Source organism: Natator depressus, chromosome 8 (genome assembly GCF_965152275.1).
Source record: "Natator depressus isolate rNatDep1 chromosome 8, rNatDep2.hap1, whole genome shotgun sequence".
Classification (NCBI taxonomy): domain Eukaryota; kingdom Metazoa; phylum Chordata; order Testudines; family Cheloniidae; genus Natator; species Natator depressus.
The window spans coordinates 69,139,947-69,157,771 of record NC_134241.1 but is presented as its reverse complement, the minus strand read 5'-3'; the positions used below and the strand labels follow the sequence as shown (position 1 = coordinate 69,157,771).

The 17,825-nt window shown below is 38.4% G+C and overlaps 1 protein-coding gene across 4 annotated transcripts in view; it reads left to right on the top strand.

The window, feature by feature from the left end:
* LOC141992315 (putative oxidoreductase ZK1290.5) overlaps positions 1 to 17,825 on the top strand; it is a 73,666-nt gene that overhangs the window by 22,658 nt on the left and 33,183 nt on the right. For all 4 annotated transcript variants that reach the window (XM_074961246.1, XM_074961244.1, XM_074961247.1 and 1 more), the window contains exons 2-3: positions 954 to 1,202; positions 12,398 to 12,499. In XM_074961246.1, coding sequence (XP_074817347.1) covers positions 954 to 1,202; positions 12,398 to 12,499 — 351 coding nt within the window. The remainder of the gene's footprint in view (positions 1 to 953; positions 1,203 to 12,397; positions 12,500 to 17,825) is intronic.

The following is a 17,825-nucleotide window of genomic DNA, read 5'->3' as shown; positions in this document are numbered from 1 at the left end:
GCCCCCTGCTGCTCCTGGCTTGGGCGGCGGGGGGGGGGGGGAGTTTGCCGGTTTCAGCCCCATGTCGCTCTCAGCTTCAGGGGTTGGGGTGGGGGAGGCACTGGCTTCAGCCCCGTGCCGCTCCTGGCTTCAGCACTGGGACTCAGGGTACTGGGTTTCAGCCGCGGAGCTCCACGGCCCCCCTGAAAGGGCTCGCAGACCCCCCAGGGGGCCATGGACTACCAATTGAACACTGTGCTATCCCATCTGTAACTTACACTACTGTTTCAGTTCAGTGAATTTGGCTGGGAAATTTGTATGGGAATTACACTGTTTACGCTGGAGATTAATATAGCCCTTTATGTAGTATTGTAGTATAATATTTACCTGGGGCTCCATGGAATTTGATGGAGTAAAGACATCAGGATTTGTCTCTTACACAGCAAATTGCTGAATCTAACTCATTCTTTTTAAGAAGTGACATACTGATACTTTCATTTTTTACTTTAATATTTAATTAATATTTTCACCATATAAATATTTATATTACACCCCACATGGCAGATGAATGTGGTTTATTTGCCATACTGTATATAACTGGTCTCTGTCCTTCTCTAAGGATACTGGTTTCAGAAGTAACTAATTATAGTAGTGTATGCTCATAGGTCATGCAATCCTATAGCCCTGATTCTGATCTCACTTTTTTACAGTTGTACGCTGCTGAAATGCCAATATTCTCAGCAGAGTTGCTCCTGATTTACACCAATGTTGAGATCAGAATTAGACCCTGTGTTCTCCTAGGGTTTGTATTTTTTTTAGTATACTCTCTCGTTCAATTCCCATTTCTTTTGTATAATTATTTGAGGACTCAATATGTTAATTGTCACAACAGCAAAAATTGCAAACTGAAAAATCAGACAAAATTCTGTTTATCACTAAGTAATAACAATTCACGCCTATTAACATTTGCTTAGGTACATCCCATCAAGGTGGATATTCCCATGATGCTGTGGTGTATGCACTACAAAAATGTGGCATTCGTCATATTGATACAGCAAAAAGATACGGCTGTGAATCACTCCTTCAGAAAGCTATCAAAGAAAGTGATGTGAAGCGAGAGGACCTCTGGATAACTACCAAACTCTGGCATACCGACTATGGCTATGAAAACACAAAACAAGCCTGCCTGGAATCATGCAAAAGACTTGGTGTTCAGTACCTCGGTATGACATTTTTATGTTGTTAATATACTGTGCCTCCCATGTGAGTGTTGGGGAAGATAAATAAATTCTAGGATGGACTTCATAACAGAGAGAGACCACAGGTGCCAAATTCTTCTCTTCGGTATATGTCTGAAAACCTCTTGTCCCAACTGATCTTCATGAGGGTTGCATGTATGTAACTGAGGGCACAGAATATGGCCCTAGAATTGTAGCTGTTGCAAGATCTCTTTTAAATTGTCTAGAATGAATTTTGTAAAATTACATTTAATCGTTAAATCAAGTTGGGGATCAGCTATACAACAGTTCAGGTGTTTTGGTTAAGGAAACAAAGATTGCTGTATAAACTTTAAAATAAGGTCACTCTTAAAGTCTTGGTTGCTTGCATGGTGTATTATAATTTCTGAAATGTCCAATTTGAAAATATGGGGTCACCTTTGAAAATGTCACCCTTTAAACTTTCTCTAAAATTATGAATATGTTTTAAAAGATTTGTCTAGCTTGTTTGCTATCTGATGCCATAAACTTTGGGTACAATTTTCAAAAGCGCTCAAGTGACTTAGACATCTAAGTCCCATTGAAAATCAATGAGATTTAGGCACTTTTGAAAATTTTATCCTAGTGACGTACCTACAGTATAGTATATCATAATCAGGGAAACTGACATGGCTGCCACCAGAGTTCATGTCATAGAACATAGAATATTATCTGAGGCAAGAAGAAGCTGTAGAGGGGACACTAGTTAGTTGCCCATTATCTTTTGATAGCAATAGGGGGATGTCATAGAAATGCAAATGGAGAGTATTTTAAAAGCTTTTGGGGGGTTGGGGGGCACTTTCTCTTTCCTAGCTGAAAGGAGGAAAAGAAAGGGGAGAGGAAATGAAAAATAGCAATCTAAAATTATCTTATTGTAGAAGCTTAGACCAAAATGTCACTGTTGACTGCCAAAGAAAATAAATGTAACGGTCAAACTTATCAGTGGTGGCACTGAAAACCTTCCCTTTGCTCCTCTTCCGCTTCCTGCACCAGCACCAATAAATAAACTGTAAGGCAGAAACAAACAGCTTTTGTTAAAAAAAAAAAAATACACACAAAGGTTTTGTGGAATATCCTACTGAGTGCTGGGCTTAGGGTTTTTCCCCTGAGTGTGTTGTAAGGTGAACAAAAAGAAAATCCAAATAATTTATCAAAGCTACCATAGTGTATGCATTAAAAGATTGTGGCATACGTCTATGCAAACATGGTGTGTTCTAGTTCTGTTAACTGTGCAAATGTATCCATCAGTGGTTTCCTACAGACTAACGTGAAATGTTCTAAAGCCACTTCCATACTTCTATGCAGTACAGGTACTGATCACTGGAAGGATGCTCTCATAAATAAGGAACTGCAGTCCATGACTTTGTACTTTCTGTCTAAATTAAGAAGGAACATATTTTCTTCATCACTGCTCTCCCTTTTGTAGCTCTTCATGTTTTGTATTTCGTCTCTTGTTATTCTGCTTGCTGTGGCACTGGTGCTGAATGCTGATGAGCGAAAACTTGATCCAACTCCAGAAAATCATTTTTAGATCATTTATTTGAATACTGCAAACTTTTGTATCCTTTTTGGGTACTAAATTGATAAGACTGAGAACTTGTACAAATAATCAGCAGATACATTATTTTTTGGTTTGCTGATCCAGGAATGGTTGCATTGAAAAAAAGCTTATTTTCAGGTGGCAGAAGTATTTTAGATGCTGTTACCATCTAGTTCTTGGAATGGCATGAGAGAAAGAGAGCAAGTGAGATAGCTTGTGTTTGTTAGGTATGTTCAAATCTTTTCATTCGGGAGCCTCATGGCTGAATCTCCTCTTGTTAACGTCATGTTTATACTAGTGTAATTTCATTGACATCTCGTGAGATATTGATTTGCCCTTGTGTAAATGAGCTATGGAACAGGTCTTTTTCTTTTAAGATTGTGACATTTAGCTACAGCCTTCCTTTGAGGGCAGGAGAAAGCCAGACCTCCCTTGTGCTGCACAGGAAGTATTCTACCTCAGAGAGGCAACTGTCTCCCAGAGTCCCCCACTGTGCACAGGAGCACACACACTGCTGCACTACTTAAAGGGGTGAAGCATACTCCCTTTGCATGGTGAGCCATCTCTGCTGACAGCTGACTAGCCATAGCTCCAGCCATAGTTCCACCTCTCCCTGCCACCTTTGTACCCCAGGAGAGTAACTGGAAAGAACAGGGACTGCAGTTCCCATCCCTTAAGTGTGTTGTGTACCCACCTAAAAGCCAGGCAGAATCTAGCTGATATAAGTTCTCTCTTTTCAATTTGTTCTTTTCAATTACATAGTCATAACTCAGGCTGGTCATTTTGTTAATAGATTCCACAGTTTTTTGCAGTTTAAATTAAAAAAATTATGGCTATTCCTTCAGAGACATTTTAACTTTCATTTTAAAAGGGACCTGACTTTTAGAAAAGTTGAACATTCACAAATCCTATTAGAGTCAATAGGAGTTGAAAATCAGGCCTTATGATTATAGTCCTTACGGTTGTGAAGATAGCCTTCTAAACACTAACCTAGTCAAAACGGATGCTGCACTATCTCTCTCTGTCTTATCAACAAATAATGCTTTTGCAGAAGGTTCCTTTTTTAATAAGATGCATTTAGAAATTACGATAATTCTGTAACACCATGTAATGTAGGAATGTGTAACATTCCTTAGGAAAACAAGACCTGTTAGATTATTGATACAATTCTCATAAAAAAAGTTAAGTGTATTATGGTTCTTTCTTATTTGAATGGTTTATTATACCTTTAGTAAATTTTTAAATTAAAGCACTTAATACGTTTGACAAAATGTATGCCCTGGCTTTTGAGGGTGGGCAGACTCAGCTAAAATTATGAGCTACTGTGTTTTTGTCATGGCAAATCTGTGATTATTTCACATTTATTAGCTGGAATAAATTTGGATTGAATTCCCATTATTCCAATTTACTTCTGTTTCTAGGGTGCTTTGATGGACTTTGAGGCAAAAAATACCATCAGGAGCATCTTCTGGCATAAAATTACAAGTTTTTTGACAATGCAAAAGTATGAAATCTTCTGAGAATACATTTCCCCCCCCCCAAACTTGAAACTTCTCACAAATCCTATGAATTGTAACAACAATGCAGAGACCTACATAAAGGGATCTAGTTAAAGGCTAGTAGACCTAAAATTAGATATATCAGCTCTATTTTCATTCATGAGCATGCACCTTATTTTATGTCAGCCTTCCACAGACCAGTCTTCTCCATTCTTATGAACAGGCAGGGTATGAAAAGATATGATGAAAAAAGTTCTGGTGATGATAAGGCAATGTGTGTCCAAGCTTAGTTAGGAAAGCACATTGTTTTTGTTATGAGCATCTCTGATACAGTTGCTGAAACCCAGCAATTCTTCTGTGAGAGAAGGGTATGTGGAATAAGGAGCAGGGTAAAATACTAAATGAAATTTTCTTGATTGTATTAGAATATAATAACAAGAATTCTTTTCTTCTAATAGTTTCTATAAAAGATACATGGATGATGCAATAAGATGGAATATACTTAAACAATGCCTTTGTTTTTACAATTTATATTTTTATATTATAGCGCAAATCTGACTAATATGACTGAAAATTGAAAAGACACTAAAGCCCCAGAAACTTTAACCACTTGGAACTCCTGATTCCATGCAAAGCCCCATTGACTTCAGTGTTCATGGATTTTATTTTAATTAGTGGATTATATATCCATGAGAAGCTGGAAATGTGTATTATTTATGGGCAGTGGTTAAAACAAATATTCCATTGCTTGCGTTTTCTAAATGTGGTCCTTGCTCTTTCCATTTAAGATTAGTGTCTGGCATCCATGATAAACCAGTATGGAATAGCAGCAAATCTTATAGGTTTGGCAATACAAGAACACATTCCTTTGGATTTGGACACAGCCCCCCAAATAATTTATTTTTGAGTATGGTTTATGCGTTACTGAATTCATAAACTATTTTGTTTTCCTCATGTCTTTTGAACCTCAGATTCTAGTTAGCTGTATGCTTTTTATTGGGTTGAGAATTCAAGTGGAATCACAAACTTTAGTTCCACTAACAGGCATGCTACTGACTTTTAACTGTGTAGAACTAGGCCTGCATTTTGAATGAAGATGAGCTTTTTCTGGGTTTTGTTGTCTCTGGACGCGACTACAACTAAGAAATAATGACCCACCAAGTGACTTAAGTATCACAATCTAAAAATACTCCATACACTGATTTTTATTAGGGTTACCTACAGTGCCATATTTTGATATTCCAGCCTCAGGGCCATATTTACTACAGCATTATTCCAGTTTGATTGCCTTTAAAGGGTGCTTGAAACAAATTTCATAGCCAAAGCGTCTTGTGTTTAACAGTAGTTAAATGGTGGTTAATGACTTTGATTTCTTCCTTGATGCAAAAAGTTATTTCTTTCATATACAACTAGGAATCATAGCAACTATTACTTCATTCTGCATTTAAGTGACATACATTAATAAATTAATTTGGATTTTCTAAGCAAGCGTTTTTGAAAACGAATTAGCTAGTGATTCCATTCGCACTATTGGCCAGGAAGCAGAATTCAGTCTTCAACACTGTTGCTTTATTCAGAAATATTAGAAATGATGTTGTCTCCTGCTTTTTTAACAGACTGTGTTTTAACATTGCTATTTGTACTATTACTTAATTTACAGCTAACTAGTAAATGGCCACTCACAATTTACAAAACATTTTGGTCATGGGAGCTCTTCTCAAAATGTGCCAGTCCAGTGGACCAGGAGTATTTTGTTGTATTATTTAATACTAATTTCCTACCATAAATTTGTTAAATTAATAATGTTTGTGTTCATGTAATCCTCAAAGGAGAAAAACATTTGGGTAAATCAAAGTGTGTGTGTTATGTGTATTGTGACAAAGCTCCGTCCTTGCCTCCATGGGTCCCGCGTTTCCTGGCGGATTGCGCTAGCCTCAGAGGCTCACTGTGACCCTCCACATAGCCCTTCTCTCTCTAGAGGCAAGGGTCACAGCCTACTGAGCCATTTTCATCATTAGCCAGCAAGGGAGGTGAGGAGAAGATACTCTCCCTTGCACAGTCTCTGTTGTCTCCCAGTCTCCGTGATTAATTGGGGTGCAAGCGGGGGAGCCCGGGCCCACCCTCTACTCCGGGCTCCAGCCCAGAGAACCTAATAGTATCAGCTATGGTAGCTGACCTTTTAGAAACAGGATGCATACAATTCCCTGGGCCACTTCCCCACAGCAGGCCCCACTTCCTCAAGATCCACTTCACCCTTACCTCAGGGTCTCCTTCCTTGTGCGTGATATGGTTTGTACTGCTCAGTCTCTCCAACAGTGCGACTTCCTCCTACAGCTCCTGACAGGCACACCCACCTGACTAACTGGAAGGCTTTTAACTAGTTTCAGCCAGCCCCAATTGGCTTCAGGTGTCCCAATCAACCTAGATGTCCTCCCTGCCTTCTGGAAAGATCTTAATTGGCCCCAGGTTTCTTAATTGACCTGGAGTAACTGCCATTTGCTTCTCCTGGTAACAGGGATTTGTTTAGCCTGTGGCTAATGTATCTGTCTCCCATTACTTTACTATAGTCATCTGGCCATGCCCTGTCACAGTATATACACTTGGTAGTGTGTGTACATATATTATGACAACATCATATATACATTATATATAAAAAGCAGGAGACAACATCATATATATACACACACGCAAACACATGTACATACTAGAGCTGTCAATTAATTGCACTTAACTCACGTGATTAACTCAAAAAAATTAACTGCGATTAAAAAAGTTAACCATGATGAATTGCACTGTTAAACAACAGAATACCAACTGAAATTTATTAAATATTTTTGGATGTTTTTCTATATTTTCAAGTATATTGATATCTATTACAACACAGAATACAAAGTGTACAGTGCTTAATTTATATAATATTTGATTACAAATATTTGCACTGTAAAAATGATAAAAGAAATAGTATTTTTTAATTTACCTCATACAGATACTGTAGTGCAATCTCTTTATCATGAAAGTGTAACTTACAAATGTAGATTTTTTTTATTACATAACTGCAATCAAAAACAAAACAATGTAAAACTTCAGAGCCTAAAGTCCACTCAGTCCTACTTCTTGTTCAGCCAGTCGCTAAGACAAACAAGTTTGTTTACATTTACAGGAGATAATGCTGCCTGCTTCTTACTTACAATGTCACCTGAAAGTGAGAACAGGCGTTTGCATGGCACTTTTATAGCCGGCTTTGCAAGGTATTTACGTGCCAGATATGCTAAACATTTGTATGCCCCTGCATGCTTCGGCCACCATTCCAGAGGACATGCTTCCATGCTGATGATGCTTGTTAAAAAAAATAATTATTAATTAAATTTGTGACTGAATTCCTTGTCTCCCGTTCTGTTTTACCCGCATTCTGCCATATATTTCATGTGTTAGCAGTCTCGGATGATGACTCAGCACCTGTTGGTTTAAGAATACTTTCACAGTGGATTTGCAAAACGCAAAGAAGGTACCAATGTGAGATTTCGAAAGACAGCTACATCACTCCACCCAAGGTTTAAGAATCTGAAGTGCCTTCCAAAATCTGAGAGGGACAAGGTGTGGAGCATGTTTTCAGAAGTCTTAAAAGAGCAACACTCCGATGCAGAAACTACAGAACCCGAACAACCAAAAAAGAAAATTAACCTTCTGCTGGTGGCATCTGACTCAGATGATGAAAATGAACATGCATCCGTCCGCTCTGCTTTGGATCGTTATTGAGCAGAACTCATCAGCTTGGACGCATGTCCTCTGGAATGGTGGTTGAAGCATGAAGGGACATATGAATCTTTAGTGCATCTGGCACATAAATGTCTTGCAGCGCTGGTTACAACAGTGCCATGTGAATGCCTGTTCTCACTTTCAGATGACATTGTAAACAAGAAGTGGGCAGCATTATGTCCTGCAAATTGTAACCAAACTTGTTTGTGTAAGTGATTGGCTGAAGTAGGACTGAGTGGATTTGTAGGCTTTAAAGTTTTACATTGTTTTATTTTTGAGTGCAGTTAGTTTTTTGTACATAATTCTACATTTGTAAATTCAACTTTCATGATAAAGAGACTGCACTACAGTACTTGTATTAGGTGAATTGAAAAATATTATTTCTTTTGGTTTTTACAGTGCAAATATTTGTAATCAAACATAAATATAAAGTGAGCACTGTATATACTTTGTATTCTGTTGTAATTGAAATCAATATATTTGCAAATGTAGAAAACATCCAAAAATATTTAAATAAATGGTATTCTATTATTGTTTAACAGTGCGATTAATTGACATTATGTTTTTAATGTTTAATGTTTTTAACGTTTTAATGTTTCTCGATTAATCGAGATTAATTTTTTTAATCGCTTGACAGCCCTAATACATACACATAGTAAATGAAATTTCAGGACTTGATCTCTTTTCAAGTGCTCAACATTCACAATGATTATGCCATAAACCATAATCAGATCTCCATTTCAATGACTAATAAAGAAATATAACCACTGAATAAACTGTAAAAGATGAAACTGGAGTGGCAGCACCACCGCTCTTTGAAAGGGTACAGTATGCACTTCCCTCCCTCCAGCTCAGTTCTGTTCTCTGGTATAGCGAGTGCAATCCACCTTTGACATATCAAACATTGTCAAAGGCACCAGCCTAGAAGGGTTCTTGCACTTGGTGGGGATATTCATCCCAGAGCACAGGGTACCAGTTAATCTCTTGTGGCCAGATCCAGGCCCTATTGATTTTTGCCATTGACTTCCTTAGGATCAGAATTGCCCCTTAAATAGAGCATAAGCTTTTGTATGAGTGCTCTGCTTTGGGATGAATTTTACCCTAGGAGAGAAAGGGCTTCAAGGGCTGGTTCCTGTACAAGGACAGAAGGAGAGTTCAGAAGACTACTTATTTGCTTCACCACCCTTTGTACACCATCATGTAAGTAGCCACAATCTGCCTTTTAAAGTATATTTCAAACATTTCAGTATGGTACAGTCTTTCATAGATTTTTTTCTCAACATCTAAGTACCTTTTGATATTTTGCTTTTTAAAATAAGCTTGCTGTGATTTCATTTACTTTATCATAGAGGCTGAAATTCACTTAAGTGCAGAGGGTTTAATTGATGAATATTGCCTTGATCATCTCTGAACTGAAGTAAATTTCACGAAGAATTTGCAAACTGAGAAAATCTGCAAGTGGTATTGCTTTATCATGCCAACACTAAACTCATTTTAAGTTCACCTATGGCTTTCTGAAATATATTTAAATAAAATCATGATACGATATAGACATCACAGGTGTGGAAACATCACTCTTCTAAAACAAAAGATTCCTGAAAGACAGCTAATCCCATTTGTATCAGAAGAAGTCTTTGAGACGCTAACACAAGGAAGGATAAATGTACTGCATTTCTGAGATCTACAAGGCCAGAGGTCTTACAGTTCTCAAAGCTGTTAAAAGTCATTCTTCTCTGGGTGTTGCAATTTCTCGGGCTGAATACAAAGCATCTTTGTATGTGAAAATCTGCAGAATAGCTATTTTCATGAACATTTACAGACTGTGGTGCATAGCTGGATATTTAGGCTTTTGCAAGAATACTGTTGCAGTTAATAGTTATATTGAGCTTTCCCTGCATACTTTTTTTGGCATTGCTAAGCAGTCCTGATTATTCTGTATTGGAGAACATAGCAATTAAAGATGTGTAATTTCCTTCTTTCAGATGAGGTCAGCCTCTAACTGTACTAATAACTTGTCCCTGTTCAGTTGTGGCAATTGTCTTGTATATTTAAATTAAAGATTTTATTTACTGATCTTTTCTAACTTGGGGAATAAATGTATAAAAAGAGCAAAGAACTAATAGCATTATCCCTGAATGGGGGATAGATCCCAGTTCTTCAAATCCTTACATATAGTCCTTATTCACATGCACAGTCTTATTTGAAAGCCTATTGGACTACTCACCTCAGTAGGAATTTGAAGTATTGGCTCATGGTTTTGTGTGCAGCTTTCCCTACATACATCTGCCAATGCATCTTAGTCCTAATATGCAAAACCCTATGTTATTCTAGTCATATACTATCAGGAGGAGACACATATTTTGATAATTTTGCTAGGTTGTGCACAAATGAAGACCAGGATGAAAACATCAAACTTATTTTTATTTGTCCCCTTAAATCAAGCTTTGAATTATCTTGCCTAGAAATGAAAGACTAATGTACCAACTCAGCGTGCCAGCTATCCTCAATACTTTGGCTGAAGTTTTAAGAGATTAAAAAAAAAATAGGCCAGAGGAGTCCTGTTTCCACAAACAGTTATTGTAAGTGATTGTTGTGGTGTATTCTGAAAAATACTTTCACTGTGAAGAATTACAATTTCTATTCCTTCACCTGGGCTAGATAGGAACTAGCAGCAAGAGACATCTATTTTAAACACAAAGAATATCTGTGGTTATGAATGACACACACTTAAGCCAATCACTTGTTTCCTTTTCCTGTTTGTGTCTTAGACTAGAATAGTGATACTCAGTGGTTCAGGAGCCAAATTAAAGATCAACATTACCCAAAAGAGCCACAGTAGTGTGAATTCATTGTTTAATTTACTATAATATTCATATTTAAACAGTATGACGGGGAATATTTAATTTATATATATATTATTACCATAGCAAATAAGTTAACTTAATGCAAGTTGATAACTTAATTGGTTAATAACATAGAAAAGCATCCGGATTGGTTAATAATTTAATAATTAAATCACACTGTGTTTTAATATCATGTGCTGCAAAGAGCCGCAGGAAACACATTAATGAGCCACGTGCAGCTCACAAGCTGCTGTCTGGGTATCAGTGGACTAAAAGTACAAGGCAGTGGCTACCATTTTCAAATTTGGGTGCCTGAAATTAGGCTCCTGAATCCATATTTGAGAATCTAAATAAAAATGCCTTGATTTTCAAAGGTACTGAGCAACTCCAAATTCCATTTTCAGAAGCGCTAAAGATGCAAGTGCTCATTGATTTCAGAGGGAGCTGAGTTTGCTCATCACCTTTGAAATTGAGGGCATTTCTAGTTATGTTTTTAAATACAGATTCACCAGCCAGACTTTAGGCAACCAGGCTTGAAAATGTTGGCCAGTATGTATAAATTATTCCTTTTTTTTAAACTATATTGGAAATGTGTCATTTTTGGTGAAAGAGCTGCGCTATAGGTTCTATGTACCCGATCTGGTGCAAAAAAATCTATCTGGGATGCCCATTCTTATTTTAATTTTTTCAGTGCCCATGGCTATGGTACCAATTTGGGTAATTTCTTCTGCAATAATGTCAGTTGTTTTAGAAAAATGTGTTGACATTTCATAAAAAGGTTAACAAAACATATATCTATCTATATATAATTGTGTTGCATAAAAATTGCAACACACTGTTAGGGTAAAAGAGCATTAGAAACATGTAAGCGCTGCCAATTCTAGTACATAATGGCATGAAGGAATGATTGTACTGTAATTTCCCATAGAAATGTATAAACAGTAGTATTCTTTTCAGTGGGCAACAAAGGCCCACTCCTGTGAAAGTTCTATGCACCACCAGTGGTGTTGAGCATCCTCACCTCCCACAGACTTGAGGGTGCTGGGCACTTCTGAGATATTCAGGCAACCATCTGATCCTACTGTTCTAGCCTCTTGTTAATTTCTACTGGAGTTGGTGTGGGTTTAGCATTATTATTATTAATCATATTTATTACAGTACTGCCCTTTGATTTCAATGGGGCTACTCGTGTTCAAAGTTTAGCACCATGCATATGTGTATGTAAGAGCCCTGATCCATGACTGGGGCTCCTAGATGCTACTGCAATACAAATAATATTAATTAATTAAATGTTTGCAGGGTTGGGGCATAAAGTGGTAAAGGGTTTTGTTTATGAAATCAAGAAAGGAAATATATTTACTGGTCACTTAGTAATAGTCATAAACTTTTTGATAGAGATAGATTAGGAGTGGTTTGGTACTGCTAAGGGGTGAAGAATGCCATTCAACTACTGTACTCTGCTGCATCACTGGAGGGTTTTATTTTTATATAAATAAACACAAATTGATTGTGTTTCCCTTTTAGATCTTTATTTGGTACACTGGCCCGATGCACAAGTTCCTGGTAAAAGTAATCGTGAGATCCGAGCCGAAACCTGGAGAGCCATGGAGGACCTATATGAGAAAGGTGGGAGGACTGTAAAAAAAATCACTGTTTGCAGGAGGGACTGTAACTGATTTAAACGTTCAGGAATCCAATAACATTGTGATAGGGTGGGATTTTTCAAAGGAGCCTGAGAGAGTTAGGTGCCCAAATCCCATTGTCTTTCTATGCCACTTGGGTATGCAAATCACTTGTGCACCTTTAAAAATCCCAGCCTTACTCAATATTATCCATGTGGCAAGCTAAGCAAAAAGAGTTAGCTGCTGCTTGTAAATAACATACTGCCATATTGTGGTCCTGAAGAAGTAAATGCTGTTATGTATGATTTTTTTGAAATTGTCTATATTCTGTAGATTACAGTACATTTTGTGTTGGGCTGCAAATGGTATAAATTCAAAGCCATGCCATCTAATTTAACTTCCCTTTGTTTGTTTTTTTAACTGTAAAGTGCCATTTCGCCTTTACATAGAGCAGTAGTTAGTGGATCTTTGTTGTCTGTGGTTTAGAAAAGGTCAACTCAAGCAAGCTGATTGAATGAGGAACAGAAATTGAGCTGCGGGGTTTTTGTTAATTAACCTTGAAAGCATCCCCTTGAAGGAGTTACAAAGCTAAGGAGAAAATTCTTCTCTCAGATCCTTATGACTCTCAACTGTATTATTCTGCATGCACCAATCCCCCGTTGACATTTAATGGGAGTTTTTCCAGAGCCAGGAAGATTAGAATATTGGCATCAAGATTTGTCATGAATTTAAGAGGAGGATTTTGCCCCTAATGTATGCAGTATTATTATGAGGTTCTCCAGTAATGATATTTTCAAGCAATAGTAGTAGACCTCATTTACAATTCCATGGAAAGTTCCTAAGTATCAAAGTTGGATAACAGGGCTGAAAAAGACCTCCAACTCCTAACCCAGTGTTTCTCAATCAATGGGTCATGACCCCCAGATGGGCTGCGAAAGGCAATCAGGGGGTTTTGAAGCATTGAAAAATTTATTACAATGTAAAGCAAAGAAATTCTCGCTCACCCATTCCTCATACAATCATGTCCTTCAATGTCAAGTATTTTCTGTCAGCCTCTTGAAATACAGACACATAATTATACAGACTTATCATTATTACCACTGATACATTCTTTTTACTTTTATAGCAAATGTAAGGAGATTGTGAATAAGGGGTTGTCAGCCTGTAAAGGTTGATAATACTGTCCTAACATATTCTTAAAGAACTCTACGTGGGTGGAATGTTGTTGGAATGCAGATTTGTGCTGAAGACATATGCTAAATTTAAATGTAATCACACATTTGACACTTTTGATTATTTATGTTTGTGTCCAGATCATTAGACCCCGGTCCTGCATTTGGATCCATGCAGGCAGACCCCTGACTGAGCCTGTGCAGCGGTGCACATAATCATAAACCATAGGATTAGAAGGGACGGCAAGGTTCAACTAGTCTAACCCTCTCCCAAGATACAGGATTTGTTGTGTCTAAACCATCCAAGACAGATGGCCATCCAGCCTCTTTCTGAAAACCTCCAGTGAAGGAGATTCTATGACTTCCCTATGCAGTTTATTCAATTGTCCTATTGTTCTTACAGTTAGGACGTTTTTCCTGAGATTTAATCTAAAGCTGCTGTACTGTAGTTTGAACCCATTGCCTCTTGTCCTGCCCTCTGTGGCAAAAGAGAACAACTTTTCTCCATCTTTTTTATGGCAGCCTTTCAAGTATCTGAAGACTACTATCATATTCCCCCTTAATCTCCTCTTTTCCAAACTAAAGCATAGTTCCTTCAGCCTTTGCTCATATGGCTTGCATTCCATCCCTTTGATCATCTTTTTCGCTTGCCTCTGGATCCTTTCCAGTTTTTCTACATCCTTTCTATACATTGGTGACCAAAATTGGAGACAGTACTCCAGTTAAGGCGTAACCAGTACCGAGTAGAGTGGTACTATCACCTCCCGTGACTTGCATGCTATAGCTCTATTAATGCAACCCAAAAATGCATTTGCATTTTTGCAACAGCATCGCGCTGCTAACTCATGTTGCTAACTCACAACTCCCAGATCCTTCTCAGCTGTACTGCTGCTAAGCCAGTTTCCCCCATTCTGTATTTGTGCATTTGATTTGTCTTCCCTAAGTGTAGCACATTACTTTTGTCTTTGTTGAATTTCATTTCATTGTTTAGCCCAGTTCTCTAATTTATCAAGATCCCTCTGAATTTTAGCTCTATCCTCCCAAGTATTGGCAACACCCTGCTAGCTTTGTGTCATCAGTTCTTCCCATTCCTCCTGGAGATTTGCTAAGCACCAGTCTCCCATAGTCCCTGGCTGTAGCTAGCCTTCTCTCCCATCATGAGAGTCCCATATCTGTGCGCATGTGCACACACACACTGTCTCTCTCTCTCTCTCAGCCTGTTCCTGAGCTGGGCCCTCCTTTTTTTGTTTGTTTTTTTGTTTCACTCCTCCATGGAAGCATAGCTCCAGCTCCAGGTTTCTCAGTTTAGACTAACTGGGCTTTCAGTAACTGATTAACCTTTTCCTGCCTTGCATGGAGGCTTGAGTGCCCCATTATAGTTCCTCTATGGATTTTGTACCCCAGCTTTTTATATCTGAAGTCTCCAACAATATCAGGTAAATGCAACCTAACCCCATCCTCCCTGCCTTATAACTATCGTTACTGTTTTAAAATGTGAGATGGTATCTGATAATAAGCTAATTCTATAGAACTAAACTGATTGCTAGTTAATTCATAATAGAACAGGTGTGAGGAGGCTGGGCTTACCAATGGTGACACCTAATGGTTAGATCACTGGCTCCCAGCTCTCCCCCATCTTCAGTGTCCCCTACCAGCAGTCACTCCTTCTCTGTGGCATTTGGTAGGTAGCAACTCAGCCCTCTCTCCAGGTCACCAGTCAAGTCTGCCCCCTTACCGGGGTAACAGAGTCCAACAAAATAAAGCATCTTCAGCCCACCTCCAGGTTCCTGTGGATTGCAGGCCCTTGCCTTAGGACTTACAGTGTCTCTATCGCCACCTTCTCTTCCGGGAGGGTGGAAGAAGGGGTTTGTTCCCCCTTCATGAGAAGGTGGTTGGTAGGAGAGCCCAAGCCCTCCCTCTCTATTGGGCTCTGACCCAGGGCACCACGAGACGCAGCGGTAGCAAACACCCCATATTGCTTTAGGGGTGCCTTCCTCAGCCACTTCCTCCCACTTACTTTCCCAAACCAGGGTGAAGTCAAAAACCCCTCAGATGATCCACCAGAAATTAGAGTGAAGGGTTCCCTAGTCCTAGAAAAAGGATAGTCCCTCCTCTAGTGCCTTGGGTAGCTGCTGCTTGCAGACCCTTTTCCTCAACAGCCCAGACTCTATCTCCTTACTCAGGATCTCCCAAGATAAATCTCTCCTGGGCCTAGAACTGCCCCTTAACTCCTTCAGTTCCAGTGTGGGGTTCATACATGCCATCACAACAGGTCATGTTGCTATGCAGATTTACACTAAAGGGGAATCTGGTCAAATATTTTTAATTCAAGACATTTTTTTTAAAAAGTAGTTTCTTTATGTGGTATTCTGCCTGAGAACATAGCATTTTAATTTATTTGCAGCTATTTCAGAGATGCAGGGAGAGTACTTTTTGATACACTATTCTTAATTTGAATAGAGCATTATATTGAGGTAACAGACCTAAAGGCAGATGGCTAAATTGCATCTGTAAATTCCTGAAATTTGTGCACTCAGATAATTTGTTAGTAAAAAGTGACTCCAGGCACAAAATTTGGGGGTGTATCTTAGGTATTGCATTTGAAAATATGGCCTTACACTTTGAAGTAAAATTTTAAGCTAAATGGTAATAATCATAATACTTAGGATTTTATGTAGCACTTTTCATTCTGAGGTGACAGTAGTATTATCCCCATTTTATATATGGGAAAACTGAGGCACAAAAATATTAAGTGACTTGCCAGTGGTCACATAAGAAATACATGGAAGAGTTGGGAATAGATCCCAGATCTTCTGAGCCCCAGTCTGGTGCAGACTCTCTGCTTATTCAAAGGATCACTGACACTGCATTCCAAAAGAACAGCGTTTTAAAAAAATCAATTATTCAACAGTGAGGCTTCTGTTTAGAGAAACTGGATTTCCCAGTTCTCTGTTGCAACAGCTGATTTAAACTAGGGTTCTCTTAGTGTCAATCCTATGATTTGAATTTTTGTGGGCTGGTGTCTGAGCATTCTGAGTTGTGGAATTATCTTCTCTGATTCAACAGAATGCTGGTTTGGCTGACTTTAGAGCATATTCAAAGAAACATTTATGGAGTCAAACATTCCCTTGAGTGTTGGCAGAGTTGCTATTGGAGGATCTGTTTGGTGGCAGATGGGGATGTTGTATCTAACTACTCTTACTTCATGAATAGCTTATGTGTAGGGCCCTACCAAATTCACAGTCCATTTTGGTCAATTTCAGCTTCATAGGTATGTTTATTACAATGATTTGAAATTAGCCTTTAGTAAACTGCAATACGAACAAAAGAGAAGTGCTTTTTTAAAAAGGAGCAGGACCTTAGAATTTTATTTTTTTAAATTCTCATCTTCTCCCCATATTTTATCTCAAGACAACCTCAGAGACAACAGAGGTTGTTTAGACCTAGCTGCCTATAGTGGAGGTCACGGTTTCTGTATCTTTGGAGACCATGATAATGTTTTGCCTAATTGAGGGTGGAAATCTTTAACCCTTACTGGATAACTTGCCTTTTATTTCTGTGTGCGTAGATCAGTACAGCCGGCACCTTTCCTTCCTTTGTCTGTCAGTTTTCACAAGTACAGCAACAAGCTGAGTAAACATACTACAGCCGTTTTGTGTAGTGTAGGCAACACAAAATGTAGTTAGTGAGGACAGTGCATCTCTTCTAATCCTATATCTACATTTTTATTGCCAGAGCCTAAAGAACTGTGACCATTCCCAAATGCTAAATGATTTCTGTCCTAAAAATGGATGGATGTTGATATACATGCATACACCCCCATATAATGTGCGTGTTTGTATATATCTATATAAAGTGTGTATGTGTGTTCACCTTGCAGCTTTAGTCATTAAAAGCAAGTGACTAACTTTGGTGACAGCACAGGGGCTCTTTCACATTAAGATTAGCAGTGCTTTCTTTGCACAGGCAGATAAAGATGATGGTCCTCCTTTTTTTGTAACACCAACCCAGTCAAACATGATCAAACAGATTTTCACATGGCCTCCAAAGGTATGTGGTTTGGGAGGATGTCGACTGCACCACGCCCTGTTGATCAGATAAGACAACAGGATGTTGATATGCAGGAAAGAAAATATAACAACCACATTTTTTTTTACA